The sequence below is a fragment of the Polyodon spathula genome, chromosome 1 (assembly GCF_017654505.1).
Source record: "Polyodon spathula isolate WHYD16114869_AA chromosome 1, ASM1765450v1, whole genome shotgun sequence".
Taxonomy (NCBI): domain Eukaryota; kingdom Metazoa; phylum Chordata; class Actinopteri; order Acipenseriformes; family Polyodontidae; genus Polyodon; species Polyodon spathula.
Window position 1 is genome coordinate 78,872,677 of NC_054534.1, and position 16,396 is coordinate 78,889,072.

General features: G+C 35.0%; 1 protein-coding gene across 1 annotated transcript; it reads left to right on the top strand.

The window, feature by feature from the left end:
• The first annotated feature begins 6,284 nt into the window (after positions 1-6,284).
• LOC121300016 (neuropeptide Y receptor type 1-like) lies at positions 6,285-14,960 on the top strand. The gene is made up of 2 exons (XM_041228386.1): positions 6,285-6,992; positions 13,580-14,960. The coding sequence occupies exons 1-2, from the start codon at positions 6,291-6,293 to the stop codon at positions 13,994-13,996; spliced, it is 1,119 nt and encodes a 372-aa protein (XP_041084320.1). The 5' UTR covers positions 6,285-6,290; the 3' UTR covers positions 13,997-14,960.
• The last annotated feature ends 1,436 nt before the right edge of the window (positions 14,961-16,396 follow it).

The window sequence follows — 16,396 nt, forward strand, 5'->3', positions numbered from 1 at the left end:
CTATAACAAGTATCATGCTGGATTTTGGAGCCAGCACTTCTAGCAGTTGTTATTATTTTCCTCCTTTCTCTCTCGATTACGCACCTCCTTCCAAATACTCTCCACCCTGAACATTAAAAGCTGCAGGCTTTTATACCAGTGACCATCTCCGGACGAGCAATAAATGAATCAATTAATTAATCTGCACTAGGTTTCTACATTTGCATGGTCGACAGCAACTCTGTTTATAATTAAGCCACTGCTGACCATGTATTTTCACAAGATGTCTGGCAAGGACAAACTGCTAACAATCTCCCCTGCCAGACCACAGCCAAATCAAACTTTTTTTTTTTTAATAACACAAAATATCAACACCCGTTTTAAAGTAAACAATACATTTTCCCATCAGCAATAAACACCAAACAATACATTTATTTACATGCAGGACTTTGCCCCGCCCCCTTTAATTATGTTATGTGCAGGGCTTTTCTTCTGCCTATTAGACTTTTGGAAGATATCCTTTAGTACATGTTAGTGAAAGGCAGAAGTGTGAATAGAGCTCAGATATAATCTTTTGTGGATTCTCTATTCCCAGATGGGGAATTGTTTTTGGGATTATTTCTGAAAGAGGAAATATGCTGTTTTGCGTTCAAATCTTTCATTGTTATTTCAGTTTTTTATTCTGATATAAGTGGGTTCCTCAACAGTTTATTAAGGGCATATTGGAGAGACTTCCAAAATAGTCCAGATATATCTGTGCTGTGCTGTTTATTTTCAATCAGTAGATTTTTTTTTAACTGTTAAAAGTAATTTTCAGCTAAATGAAAAGAAAAACAATCTTGTTCACCTAATGACAGTTTGGGTATCAATAATTTAAAAGAATAAATCAATCATTTTCGCAAAACAATGTGTACATATAGGTACAGTACATAGTATTTGAGCTGGATGCCAACAATGAATTAACAAACATTTATCAACTTGATTAAATCTGTCTAACTAAACACTGACATTTGTTTGAATACAGCTGATAGAGAAATATGTGTTACCTGTGCTTGATGAAAAGGGGATTTATGTAAATGAAAGGCAGTTTGCTATGTAAACTACAAACATTTAAAGCAAACCTGGTAAATGGCAATGTTTGTTCTGGACTGTGGCCTCACCAACTATGGTTGTGAAATGTTTCATGTTTAATGGAGCTCTTTCTGAACAGCAGTAGGGCAGTATGTGAGTTTTTTTCAGTTTCAGTTTTTTATTTTTCTTAAAAATATTTCCCAACATAAAACCAATGTCACCTTACAGTAATTTATTCAGAGTTTCAGTGTGTAAAAATAAAATATCAAACAGAACGAAATTTCAATGTACCATTTGTAATTCAGTAATATGAGAGAATTGGTCAGGGGTCTGAATACTTTTGCAAGGCACTATATATATATATATATATATATATATATATATATATATATATATATATATATATATTGGTTGACAAACATCATTAAAGTACATTGTACTAAAAAGCCAAAATACAAAGAATTGAAGCTTATTTTTTTATTAGCTAGGGGAACATTTTGCTAAGTTTTATTGACATTGATCATTGATAAGGAGTTATCTATGACAGGAGGCATGTCAACCTCATATGAACCTCAAAGATCGCCTGAGCCAATTACATTCCAATTACAGCTGTCATTATCCAACAGGTAGATCCTAGCTTTAAACTGGGGCTGTTAATCACTTACAGGTGAAATGTTGAAACGTTAGTAAAGTTTCAAATGTTTTTAATTTTGCTTAAGAGGTTTTCTGCAAATAACGGCTATTCAGAGTTTTTTTTTTTTTTTTTTTTAGTTCTCTACTTCCTACTTTTGTCATGTGGCATCATTGTCACTGGATATTCACCTGCCAATGTCCAGCATACTTTTACTCATGTGACTAGCATTGTCATCTTCTGGAGCTCGAAATAAGGAAAGCCCTGTCTGGGCATATTTATATAAAAAGGGAAACCAAAACATTAAATGTAAACTGTGCTCTGCAGAGCTTAGTTACAGGGGCAGTATGGGAACAATGTTAAAGCACATGAAAATAAAGTCTCCTGTACTTACGATGTCTGCTTCTAAATTCTACTACTGGTGATGGATTTAGCGAGGAGGACTGGGGCCCAGACAAACAACACATTTTTATTTTTATTTTAACATTTTAACGTTTATTAAGTTAAGCGGAATCTAGCACCCCTACGTTAAACAGCAACTTGAATTTTAAGCAGCCTAAGCAATCCAAAACAATTAAGCAGCCACAGCAATAAAAAATGCAATCTATAATTATTGCACTCTTTAAAAATCCAAGTCAGATGGACAGTTTTCAACAGAGTTTTACATATTTAATGTACGTGCACACTAATAAATGAAGTCAGATGAAAGACTTGTTTTTCTTCACTGAAATTTGTACATTTATTCATAGATCAACGACGTACAAGATAAAGTACATAAGTATTCAGTGCAAAACCAACATATGGCAGATGTTTCAGTTGCTCATGTGCATTTTCAAAAAATCAAAAACAATAAAAAATTGTTAGGGTTATTATCTTCCTCTGCAGCTACGACAGAGTCTTTGGCTTGGGACTCATAACTGTTGCCGCAGTCAATTATCTAGCTTTTATTGACCCCCACACCAGACACTAATGTTTCAGAACTTTCATCCACCAATCAGAAAGTGATGCCTTCTAATCAGGATTCTATTGCATAAGCATAATATGTTAAAATAAGGTCTGGAAAACTAAACAATGTACAATTGGTAAGGGCAGTCTGGATCCCATAAACAACAGGTGTTGGCCTGCAACTAAGGCAGTGAAAATTGTTTTTCACATGAATTATTTGGGTTGAGTGCACCTTTGGATTCCAAACTGATGTCAAGCAAATTACTGACTTAATAAGAACATTAATGGATCATTGGTTTATTTTCTGTAACAGCTTAGCCATGGTTGAGAAAAGGGATGTAAATCCATAGGTTTAAAGTGCATTTTTGAATAATGAATACACAGCTGATCTCAAATCCCCAGGGAACATGCCAGATGTAAATGGTATGGTTAAGGCTTCACAATATAAAAGTAGGAGATACAATAACGAAAGCTGGAGGGCATTATAAATCGATGTGATTTCTAAGGAGTAATTTTTAATAGTATACTGTGTACAATCTGCATTTTCTGAATGTTTAATTTCTTACTTGTTTAATAGCCTAATATGTGTGCTTTTCTCTCACCCCACCCCCCACCCCCCAACTGTGACAACTATGACAACTATGAGTTGTAAATCTCTCTACAACATCACAGTTTAAGAAGGGACAAAAACTACGTCTGCACACTCATTATGGTCACTTCAGATATTTAGCTTTCAGAAGTAGAGCCATTGATTGAAAAACATGTTTGCTGGAATAGTTAGTAAGCATGGTAAATAACTATCAAAACAGAAACATCATTAGAAAATAATAAAGAGCACACAATAAACAACTAAAAAGACGTAATGTTATGAACATGCTCCATAGATGGTATACAATATCTCTTTAAGAGGGTAATATAAAAAGAATACAGTCATGGTTTAATTTTCAAACATATATTATAACTATACTGGTAATGTTTAACAAAGACTAAAGGTTGATATATATTTGGAATGATTAAATGCTGTTTGACAGTAGATTGTTCAAGTATATTAAATGACTTTATTATGTAGTGTGCTCATCTGTTTTTTGTTCAGATACAGTTTTATATTGTAAAAATCTGCTGTTGCTTTTCATTCACCAGGTCTAATTGGTAATTCACACAGTTTTCATCTTTTTTTAAATGATATGCTGGTTGATTTTACTGCAAGTGGTTTCTCAGAACAAATAATTCTCCAAGACTGAAATAGATTTATTTTTATAGGTCTCATAGTAAAGGTTGTGTTTGAAAATAATATTTGGTTCCAAAAAGGCAAAAAGAAATATTGTTTCCAATTATAAACATGCATTACAAAAACACTTATAATTTGGGAAATTATACAGTGTGCATTTTATAAGTGTCGGTCACTTGTATTATTTTAAAATCTAGTGTTAGTAAAGATGGGGGTTATTAAAACACAGTTATACATATTATATTTACACAATGATGTAACACACATGACCGATAATAGTCATAAGAGATTTGAGAGTGATTTATATTTCATCTAAATTTGGGAGCAACAGTATTTTGGTTATGTTTTTTTTATGATGGATAGGTTAGTACTTTGGTTCAAAACTTCAATTATGAAACCATTCCAGGATTGCTGGATCTAGTTGAGGAGGTGGTAAAAAGAAGACCGTTTTCAAGTGTTATTTAAAACTAATATGTTGAAAAGAGTACAAAGGCATATCCAAGACATGTGCAAAAAGATTGCTAGGGCCATGTTGTCTGGAAGTAATAAATGTTTTTAAAGATGAACTGTGTGTCAAAACTTACTGTATGATTTCTTTTACTTTTCTTTACAAATTGTGTTGTTGTTTTTTTTTTTTTTTTTTTTTGGACCTTAAACAATATTTGTACTGTGTGTCAGTACTTATGTTTTTACTCAGAAGAATGGGTCTTCCCAAATGAATTGCACAATGATTTGCATAAGCTGTAATTCTACTGTACATGAAAGCTTTATGTATTGTAGCACAGAAAAGTGTCATTTGTGAGCCCATGCATACAATGTAGGTCGTTGTTACTTATACCTTCCTTGGGGATAATTAACTGTAAATTCATTAGCAGCCTGCTCCAAGAAAATCACCTTTAACTCACGCCTGAACTGCACTGTGTATCACTTGCCTTACCAGATCCCCTGTTCCTTTTAACTACACATCAACAAAGACACAAAATGTATAATTTTATAACAAGGTCCATTGCATTTATATACACAAATCAATCTCCTCATCCTTTGGATGAGCAAGTGTAACAGAGTAGAGGCCCTGCACATTCAAATATATGGGTTTCTGTGACTGGCAGCCACCTTGGTTGAAGAGTCGGGGAACACTTTTAATTAAGCATTTCATGAAGAAATTTCTTGTCGCCACTATCATGCTAAGAATAGCCATCATCTTTCTTCTTTTCTTTCTCTCTTTAAGAATCTTCCAGCCATCTGGTATCACTTGAATCCATATGCAACTAGCTAGTTAGAACATGGAATGCTATATGATAGCGTGGGTAAATGTTTTTATTGGTACAATTGCACCATATCGATAACAGACGTAAACAAACACACACATTTACACTCACTCACTTCCTGGTTTTGTAATTACTTACCATAATGCATTATGGGAGATGGCTTTGGAATAATTGCGGCATGCTTCCTTTCGCCATGATGAAATCAATTGCTTCATGGAATGTAAAGAAGTGTGGCTGTAATGTGTACTTAATTTCAATTCAGTACGCCACGCCACTGGAGCCTCCACCTGAAACGGGTTAGTTTGTTAGTTTAGGAGAAGGGTTGAAAGCAGCAGGTTGTGCTTTCTTACCTGCACCAAGTTGGCCATAGATTTTTTTAAAATTTTTTTTATGGGTTTTGGATTTGTATTGCTGTTTTAACCTTTTGTTTGTTGTAAATAAAGGTGCCCTGAATTGCAGTCTTTCATGTCTCGGTTTGCTATTTCTGCCGCTGATCAGCCTTGACCGCACACCACTACACCACATCAAACTCAACAGAGCTGGTGAAGTTCTTGATTGCAACCTACACTTACTTTCAATGCACAGGCTAGCAGTAGGGTGTTACCAGTTTTTTTTTTTTTTTTTAATGGGAACCGGCCTAGTCAAAAAACATTGCCTCACTCGCATAGCAACCATTCTAAAACTCAATTATTCTATTATCACAATTCTAAAACTACTGTATGAGAACAAGAACATCTTATGTGTTTTAAGTATCTATGAATAGCATGGAATACAGCACAGATGTGATCATTTTATAATGAGATGTGGACAATCTATTATCCCTGATTTATGATAATATGTTATTGACTGCCTGATAGTATGTTTTCTATGGATTTTTGTTAAATGCATATTACATGTAATTTCTGCTGAGCATTTGATTATGATTGCCCTAGCTAATTAGGTTTTATAGTATCTTTGTAATGAAAAAAAAAATGCTGCAATGGCTTGGTCTCTTTGTCTTGAACAAGGACATATTTTAAAATGAGTTTTTTCTTTCAGATTGCTATGTTTTCACAGGACATATACAATACTGGATACCTGCTGTACTCAACAATTTCAATCATACAATATAAAGATATGGATGACCAGAAGTAGCTTTATATAAGAAGAATAAAAGTGGCAATTGAAAATGGGTGAAGTGCCTTTCTTTAATGAAGGAAACTGCTCAGGTTCCATGAACTGCTCTGAAAAGAACTCTTCATTACTGGTCTTTGGTGAGGTATGCCAGGCTCATCCTGTCATGTTCTTCATCATGGCTATCGCATATGGTGCAGTTGCTCTTCTTGCAGTCATTGGCAACATTGCCCTGATTCTCATTATTGTGAAGCAGAAAGAGACGCACAATGTCACAAACATACTCATTGCCAACCTCTCGGTCTCTGACTTGCTTATGTCTGTCATGTGCCTTCCCTTTACGCTTGTATATACCTTCATGGACCACTGGATTTTTGGACAAGTCATGTGCAAGATGAACAACATGGTGCAGTGTGTTTCCGTCTCAGTTTCCATCCTTTCACTGGTCCTAATAGCAGTCGAACGGCACCAACTCATCATCAACCCTCGAGGCTGGAGACCAAACAATATGCATGCCTATATTGGGATTGCCATCATCTGGCTCATGGCTATCTGTATATCACTGCCTTTAATGCTTTTCACCAATGTGACAGATGACCCTCTGAAGTTGTTACCACACTTTCAAGAACAGTATATTGGAAAGGTTGTATGCATCAGCAATTGGCCTTCAGAAACATTCAAGCTGACCTACACAACCTGTCTGCTAATGATACAGTATGTAGGACCTCTTTGCTTCATATTCATGTGCTACCTAAAGGTAAGGTTGTAATGTTATGTTACATTTAATTCTAGAATTTTAATAAGAAAAAAAAGCTTTCTATTCCTTCAACTTGTCATTATATATACAGTGTCCTTTGGAAGATTTACACAGTTTTGAGGTTGTTCTATGATTTGTGTAGAGACACTTGTATGTTAGATTGATTATAAATAGCTCAGTGTCCTCTTCACCTTCATCAATTCAGAAACTGTCATGCGTCAACCCTATGAAAAATGTGTTTAGGACAGTGCCACAACCCTATAAACCTACAATCCAATCAGATTTGTAAAGCAGCATTAAACACAGCTGCCTCAGTTGTTTCAGGTTAACATTTTCTGGCAATCCTCTCTCTGACCCATGTCAATGCTGTAAAATATTAAAGAAAATATTTCAACACGCAACAATCAAATAGCTTAATTACAATTATCTTGTAAAATATAGCAATAAATATAGCTGAAGACAGTAACTAATCAGTTTGTTCTATGGTACCATACTACTGTAAAATCATTTTAGCACACTCCCGATGGATGATACTTGTTTGTTAACACAAAGGAATTGAGTTGTTCCCAAGATGTAACCCAGAATTATTAATTATATACATAGGGCTTGAATTTTTCAGTTTTTATTTTTTGTTGAGTTCAGGGGTGTTTTTTTGTTTGTTTGTTTGTTTTTTTATTAGTGGTGGGTAACGATATGAAAATTGTATATTGATATTGTGCACATATTTTAAAACTATACAGAAAAATATAATCACACAATTGCAATATCAAACATATATATATATATATATATATATATATATATATATATATATATATATATATATATATATATATACACACACACACACACACACACACACATAAACAAATATTTACATATGAAAAGCAGTTACTTTAATTTAGTGGTGCTTTGCTTTGAAAAAAAAACAAGGTGTTATATTGTTTTACTCAGTGGCACTGCAACAAATTTTAAAGTGGGGGTGCTGAAAGCCATTGAACAAAACTGTAACCCCTGTATATGATAGAAGCCATGCAAAGACAGGAGTGCTTCCGCACCCCCAGCACCCCTCATTCCAGCGCCCCTGGTTTTATTATTCCATCGTCATCCACCGCAAAACCGAAATATTTCTATACTTCACAGCGCAGACTTTCTAGCCAATCCAGAAGTAATTGAATCTTCAGCTGCTCTGCGTATAAAGGCTGCCTTGTGACACCTCTTAAAGTATTAAGTGTGGTGTCATGCTGAATTTTGCAAGATTCTAAGATGTGTTTTGATGTTATAAAAGTACATCTAATTAGTAATACTGAACGTATATTAATAATAGCGTAAGTAATCACACAGACAAAATGCAATGAACTGCTGACGCATGCGCATATCTCAAAATAATGCAAAATGGATGGCCAGTGGTGCTTAATGTCACATGTAAATAGCATTTGGTATTCAAACGCCAATCAATGGACTAAAATGGTTAAATAATACTTTAGTGTGTAGTGTTTGCCTACAAGACTGGCCATAATTGGTATGTATAGGGTTTGTTTTATATCAACATAAAATATATGTGATTGTACTTCGTTTGTATTTTTAGCAGTATTAGCAATAAACAGTATGTCTCAGCGAGTGTACGTGAATTTAATTTTTTAATCCCGCAACATGGCGATTTGGAAATTATTATCTCTATCAAACTATATCATATCAAAATACTGCTATTGGTGCCCAGCCATAGTTTTTCTTATTATCTGTCAAAATCGGTTATTTCCAGTAATTAAAAGTAAACAACACTCAGTCAGAGAAACGTGAGGGTCTGGAATCAACTCCCCAGTAATGTTGTTGAAGCTGACACCCTGGGATCCTTCAAGAAGCTGCTTGATGAGATTCTGGGATCAATAAACTACTAACAACCAAACGAGCAAGATGGGCTGAATGGCCTCCTCTCGTTTGTAAACTTTCTTATGTTCTTATGTTCAAACGCATCCATTTTCAGTTTTTATAATAAATTGCATGTACGTTTTATTAATACATATACAAATGTTAACTTACTCTGTTGAAGTAAGGATGTCCACATTTAGGATTTAAAACACTGGATGCATTTTGAATCTGAGAATTGGTCGTACAGCATTTTGTTTTACACCCTACACTGCCCGTATATCTGCACACTGCATACCTGCCAGCTTCGGAGGAGGCAGCACTAAAAGGTCAACATTTCCAGGTATTTAGGAACGCTTTGTCATTGCAGGTGAGGTTTTAAGTGAAGGACAAAATTCTAGAAATATCTGACAAAGAAGATACTATGATGGAAGCTGTGGCTATAAATTACAATCAATACCTGTTCAGCTGTTTATTTGTACAATATTTTACCAGTCCTAATATGAATTGAATACGGCGGGACAGTTGAAACTGGGCACTGGATGGTACGATATTTACTTTTTTACATTTTGCATTGTCCATTCATAATTTTTGTAGCACAGTTTGATGCTAGCTGTGGGTGCCACCATGTTTTTTGAGTAGCTGTCCAACTCTTAAGAGTCTGGGAGCTTTGTTGAGCCAGCGTTGAAATGAGGATTGATGTCTTGCTACTCATTGTCATTTTGAATATTTTACCCAAATTATTAATTTTGTAAATATAAATGTTAACCTAACTTTTAAATAATTACTGGTCCTGAATGTTTTGATCCCAAACAATAACACAATTAATCTTAAAACACTATAGAGTCATTAATGCAATCAGAATGTAATGCATCAGGCCCAGGTAATTTGTATTGTATTTGTCCCTCATTTGTATTATAATTTCTGCATTTATAAAAAATACATTAATTAAATAATATATAATCGAACAAGTGTATTTTATTACATAAGTCCACAAAAATTTCTGATTGGTCAGTAGCAATGTCTTTGCACACTGCCTGCCTTCTGAAAGATGTTTTCTTTATGTAGAAAGAGTAGTGAATGATTGACATTATTTAACCCAGGTTTATCAATTTTTGAAAAATAAAAAACGTGTCCTCTAAATAGGTCTTCGGTGTGTTTCTTCAGTTAATATCGGTTAAAACCGAACACTTCAAGTCCTATATATATATACATACACACGTCAGGAGGTGAATAGCATGGACAATAATGTGACTGTCTAAACACGAATATCTAGTGCAAAAACGTCCATATTTTATTGTACAGAAAACAAATAATTCAGTCCCTCTACCATCTGTGGTACGCCAGGTTTTCTGTACCAAACAAAAACAAACAGCAGTCCTTTATAATCCCCATGGTGCATGGAAATGTGCTTTGTAAACTGGGAATGGTGGTGCTGTGCTGGGCTGTGCTGTGTAGTGCAGTGCGAGTGGGTGCTCGGGTGGTTGTGCTGGCTTGGTGGCTGCAGCTCCCTGACTCCTACTCCACTGTAGAACACAGAACACAAAAATAAAACTAACAGCGCTCCATCTTAGAAATTACGTTCAGCATAAGGGGCTGTACTCATGCAGCGCCATCCCCTTTGTACTACCCAACTCATCCCTGTGATCTGCGCGGTGCCTTGGTCTATCTAATCGCTGCCTTTCTCCAAAATGGCCGGCTTCTGGTTGCTACATACCATCGAGTCAGCCCATCAGTGGGAAAGCATACAACCCATCTTCCACAGCGCCCTCTCTGGTCACAATACAGTACTAGAAATTGAAAACTAAAACTAAATGTGCACGGTAAAAAGTGTAATAACCAAGGATTTAAACTAGAATATCAAGTGAAACTAGTTTTTTTTTTTTTTTTTCTCCTCATAACACTGGTAGTTACTTTTGGTATTATAGTTAATAGTACCCCAGTTGGTCTGAATTATAGCATTGTGTCACTATAAATAGGCTTCTATTGTATTAAACTAATGTCTACAGAAGAAAAAGACTATCATCAAAACAGTAATGGACTTGAGCCTGAAAAAACTGTTCATGACGGTCTGAATTATTTTACAGCTGGTATGTCATGGCAATTTTCACCCCCCTATAATAAATATTAACAAACATTATTAATACATGTTAAAAACAATGGCACTATTGGTTGTGTGTCAGTAAAAAGATACAGCATTAGTCAAAATGGATTTAAATTTCATTCAGGGTTTTGAAAGTTACAAATAACTCAGATACGGCTAAATATGTAAATCATATTATACGTACGCACACACACACACACACACACACACACACACACACACACATATATATATATATATATATATATATATATATATATATATATATATATATATATATATATATATATATATGGTTTAATTGCCATTATATATCATAATTAAACCATAGTTTATGTGTTTTTGTATTTACTGTAAAGGTTATGTATTTAATCACAGGCAGATCAATGTAATGTAAACCAGCCAGAGATGATAAATAACAAAAGCAATATGATTAACTACCAATACAAAATGCAAAAACATGTTTTATTTTTTACTTTGTTGACTCTTAATCGCAAAACTGAATTGTCATATTACTCGTTTACCACTACAGTGGGGGCCGCAATGTGGCAAGGGGGCTACATTTGCCATGACTGCCATATTCACTTGGATTTTCAAGTTCAAGGTGAAGGATCCTCAGACCTGAAATCCCATGAGTCCTGAATCCCACATCAGCTCAGTACTGTATTGGATTGTTTCAATCACGTGGATAGGTTTGTTGTCCCCACCCCAGCATTATTCAAATACTGGGGACAAAGTAGAATGTACAGATCAGTGTTAAACAGTACAGTTCTAATAATAGAGTGCAAATCTTTTAAGCAACTAATGAATGCCAAAGAAAATATTAAAGAAAGGTTGGTGTTTCTTATGCGTTTTTACTGGAGATTAGTGCGTCCAGGTTTGTTAATTCCTGCCACCTGGTTGCAGCTGTCAATTCCCGGACTGTACGGGTCAAACCTAGACAGATGGCAACACTAAAAGGTATGAAAAATACCAGATGGAGTCCAGCTGTTACATGTGGGTGACAGCCTTAACAAAAATTGGTTGGGTTTGACTATCACAATAATTAGGTAGTAATTCTATAGAGACCTGTTAAATACCAGCAGACAGTTGGTCGTAGTAGTCAAGGTCATTGTTAATTAGTAGAATTTTTAGAAAACATGTGCACTTATTTGTTACATGTGTATTACTTGTTTAATGCAGATTTTATAACAAACTTAATACTACTGTTACTGAAGAACAAGCAGAATTGAATTCATACTGATATTTACCACCAAATATCAAATTACATAATGGGCCCAATTTTGTCTGTTATTGATTGAGTATAAAGCGATTTTCCTAAACTACACTGTTGTCAATAATACATACCTTTATATGCCATTCCCATCAATGGATGTTTTTGGAGTGAACGCAGGCATTTACAATGAGGTGTCCTTTATTGAAATACTTGGATAGCCTACGAAAAAAAGAGTATACATAACACAATGTTTATTATCGTAAACAATTTAAATAAATACATATGAAAAAGGCGCTCCCTGGTCTGTCTTGCAGTAACGGCAACTGCAGCATCTCCCAGTGTTCCCTAAAAGCTTCATGTAAAACTTGTGTCCTCTGGAAAGTCAATACGACATCCATTGCCTATGGCAATATTGTGAAGAAAAGAATGTGCCATGAAAAAATCAGTAACCCACGGAGTACTTCTTGACTGATCCAAACATCTGAAATAGATTTTTAACATTCAAAATGTACTCTGAATGACAGATCGAGCAGAGCTGATGGATTGGTTATACCTGTATTCAGCAGTACTTGGCATAAGCCACAAATACACTGCACTGCACGCTTCACTAAAGCTGCAGTAACTTCATGTACTTACTTACAGCCGACTGGCTAATACCTGAGCACCTACAATCCTCTCAAAGGAACCAGTGGAAAAAAAAAAAAAGTTAGTGCAGCCGTGACCTTTAATGCAACAGGCAGTGCTGTATATCTTCTCGTATCTCTTTCCAGACCTCAGATGTCAGCTATAATTTGTTTGTTATTCAGAGGCGATGTCTGCATTCACTGTCTGATAGGCGTAAGAGACACGGGTTTAGAAAACTATTTAGATATCTCCTCTCCCTTCGCTGCAGGAATGCTAATGCATGTCCCATTCTCTCTAAAAACAAACAGACACAAATTAATACATAATTAATTTATAATATATCAACTTACGTTTTATCTTTATGTTCCTCTTCTCTTGTTTCTTCATGTTTATCTTCCTTCTACCCCCTGGTGCTGATGATTGCCCTCTGAATAAGCCTGCCTGAGATGTCTCTTTCAAATTGAAACACAGCACCCAGCACCAGATTTGTGCCGCATCAAAATCACTTCACAACAAAATATTAATGACGCCACACCTCAAAAGTTATGCCGACCACTAGCATTAGCGCTATCCCTCCAAAATCCCATTCAATCGCAAATCGTGCTCAAGATCTTTGCGCCAGTGCCACTACTTTGCAACATCTTGAAAATGGGACCCTATATGTTTTAAACTATATTTTGCCAAAAGTGCAAAACTGTACTTGTGTAATGTTCAAATAGCGAATGGTTAAACGATTAATATAATGTTAATAATGTTTTATTAACTTTTTTCTTTCAGATTTATATTCGTCTTAAAAGAAGAAATGTCATGATGGACAAGATAAGGGAGAATAAGTGCAGGTCCACTGAGACCAAAAGAATAAATGTTATGTTGATTTCCATAGTGGTGGCATTTGCAGTGTGTTGGCTTCCTCTCAACGTCTTTAATGTTGTGGCAGACTGGAATCATGAAATCATAATGAACTGCAGCCACAACCCAGTCTTTTTGCTTTGTCTTTTGACAGCAATGATCTCCACCTGTGTAAATCCCATCTTTTATGGTTTCCTCAATAGGAACTTTCAGCGGGATTTGCATGCAGTTTTCCGCTTCTGCAAGTTCTCCTCTAGAGAAGAGGATTATGAGACAATTGCCATGTCAACCATGCACACAGATGTATCTAAGACCTCTCTGAGACTGAGCAGTCCAGAAGTGTAAACAATAAGCACAAAGAAAATTTTGTGACAACAAATACCAACTGTATTTTAATGTCTCCTGCATGTAAGCAAGTAATGAAAACTGAGCTGAAATGGTTTTTTTTGTTTGTTTGTTTTTGTGACCTTTACATAAAAGTGTATTTGAATGTGACATGTTTAATAAGAGCTGTTGTACTCTCTACTCATTCTCCTTTGAAAATCAGAGCACAGCTTATCCAGAAGCCTACCTAATCATTGAGGAACGCACAGAGTACAGTTTACACAGATGTTGAGTTAAAAAATATAGGAATCTGTTCACAAATATTATGGTACTGTAGGAAAATGAAAACCATAGGAGGATTAGGTGGATGGTGGTTTAATGCTTGCCTTTCACTTAAAAAACCTTTGTAAAGTAGCTTAGTTCACAAGTGATATTGGTAAGAGAGCTCACCGCTGCTAAACTATCAAACCCCACCCTAATCAAGACCCCTCCTCTGCTCTTTAATTAGTTTTTAGTGATTTGTGGATGAGTGTGGGTGGGTCATGTCAGTAGTCCAGACCCGATGAGAAACTGTCATAAGCAATGGTTGCTAAGGAATAAAATAAATAAATAAATACATTTAAACATGTCTACTGGTGCCAAAATTTAATGTTGCCATAGCGCCAACTTTGCACATGTGAGAAGAAAAGCTTTTGCTGGATTATTTTTTTTTGTGTGCGCGTTTAACTTTACTATATATGAATCACATCAGGCACATAGTGTAAAGTATGCTTTTTAAAAAATGAATGAGGAATGTGGGCACCCATTTAGGTAACAGCTACATTTATGTAAACAACAGTAGTTTCTTCAAATGTGTTCCTGAAAGAATTTAGTTATTTAGTTACTTTAAGAAATCTGCTTAGGTCAGTTATGCAAATAGAAGGTAAAAGTGGTCCACTGAGAGCTATTCAGTTTACATTGTTGTTCTTATTATTGCAAAAGTAAGCATCCCAAGCATAGCTTAAACGTGTACAGTACTGCAGATTATGTTTGAATAATCTTTATGAACTAAAAAAAAGCCAATGGCTACCAGTTAATACTCTTAAGGACATGCGGTCTTTACTGCAGCTTATGAAATACTATGTGCTATTTACAAAACTTTAAAACTATATGGTTGTAAAGACAGAAAATAAGTATTACCTTATTTCTTTGCAATGTGAGCCTCTGGTACATTTATAATAATAAATTACAGCTCCACCCTTGGTTCAATTGGAAATACATCCAGTTTTGAGGATTGGTTCTCACAATTACAATTGTGTTTCTTGTTGTGTCAGGCCTGGATTAAATCAAATTTAATGCACCGCCATATCCACTATAAAATGCAGCAACACTTTTATTTAATTTAGGCTCCAGTTAACCTGTTCAACAAAAAGGTTGAAAACCGAGACAGATAGAATAATCAAACACACATTAAGCATCATCACAGAGCAGGCCAATCAGTAATTATTACCACTGAATCGAGCCCAGCAGCTAAAATGATTATATAAAAATGAAGTATTGTATTATATAAACACTAATCACAGGGAACATGTTAGTGATCATTTAAAATAAATATGATCTCTTGTAAATATTAATATTTGTTTTTTTACATTAAAATAGACACAATACATTGTGGTTCCTTAAGAATCTGTCCCTGTTTGACTTTGATTCTTGTGCAGGCACACCATTGCTGCCAAATCTCATTGCCTTTAAATCAAGCTAGAAAATGTCAAGATATTTATTACAATACTGTTGTTAAAATGCAGTATTTATTTTTATTTTAACGATTTATTGTACATTCTATTTTATATTTAAGAACTGTCTTTATAAGGTTGTGTCACTGTGTAAAAGATGTGTGTGTAAAAACGATACGATATGACCATTATGAAGAGTAGGTATAATGTAAATCACTGGATCTCAAACTGGGTTAGATTAGGGCTAAAGCGGCTTGCTCCAGATTGGAATTTTCCCTTCAGATAGCATAAATGCACCCAATAAAGTTACCTATAAATAATAAACTGAGACAACGGCATAATGTAGGGTCTTTTGAGTAATGTAAAGTTGTTTCTTATTCATTTAGAATTGGTGTTATGACAATTTGTCGAGACTGTAGCCCCTTTTTTGAACAGCCGACATATTTAAGGTGCGGAATTGCTCATTTCCTATTCTACTGGGAGAAAGGCATTGAGATACTTACAGAGAATGTATACATTAAACATCTGCTTTTATTGCAGTAAAGCTTATCTTTCTTGCATTTAATAAAAGGAGTCTCCCAAACATAAAAGTTTGAGAACCTCTGCTGTAAATGGCTTCTAGTTTTGACAACAAGTTAAAAATGTAACAGGTGGTTTATTCGCTTTTACTGTTGCAGTGCTCCTATGTTATTTAATCAGTCCATTTCCT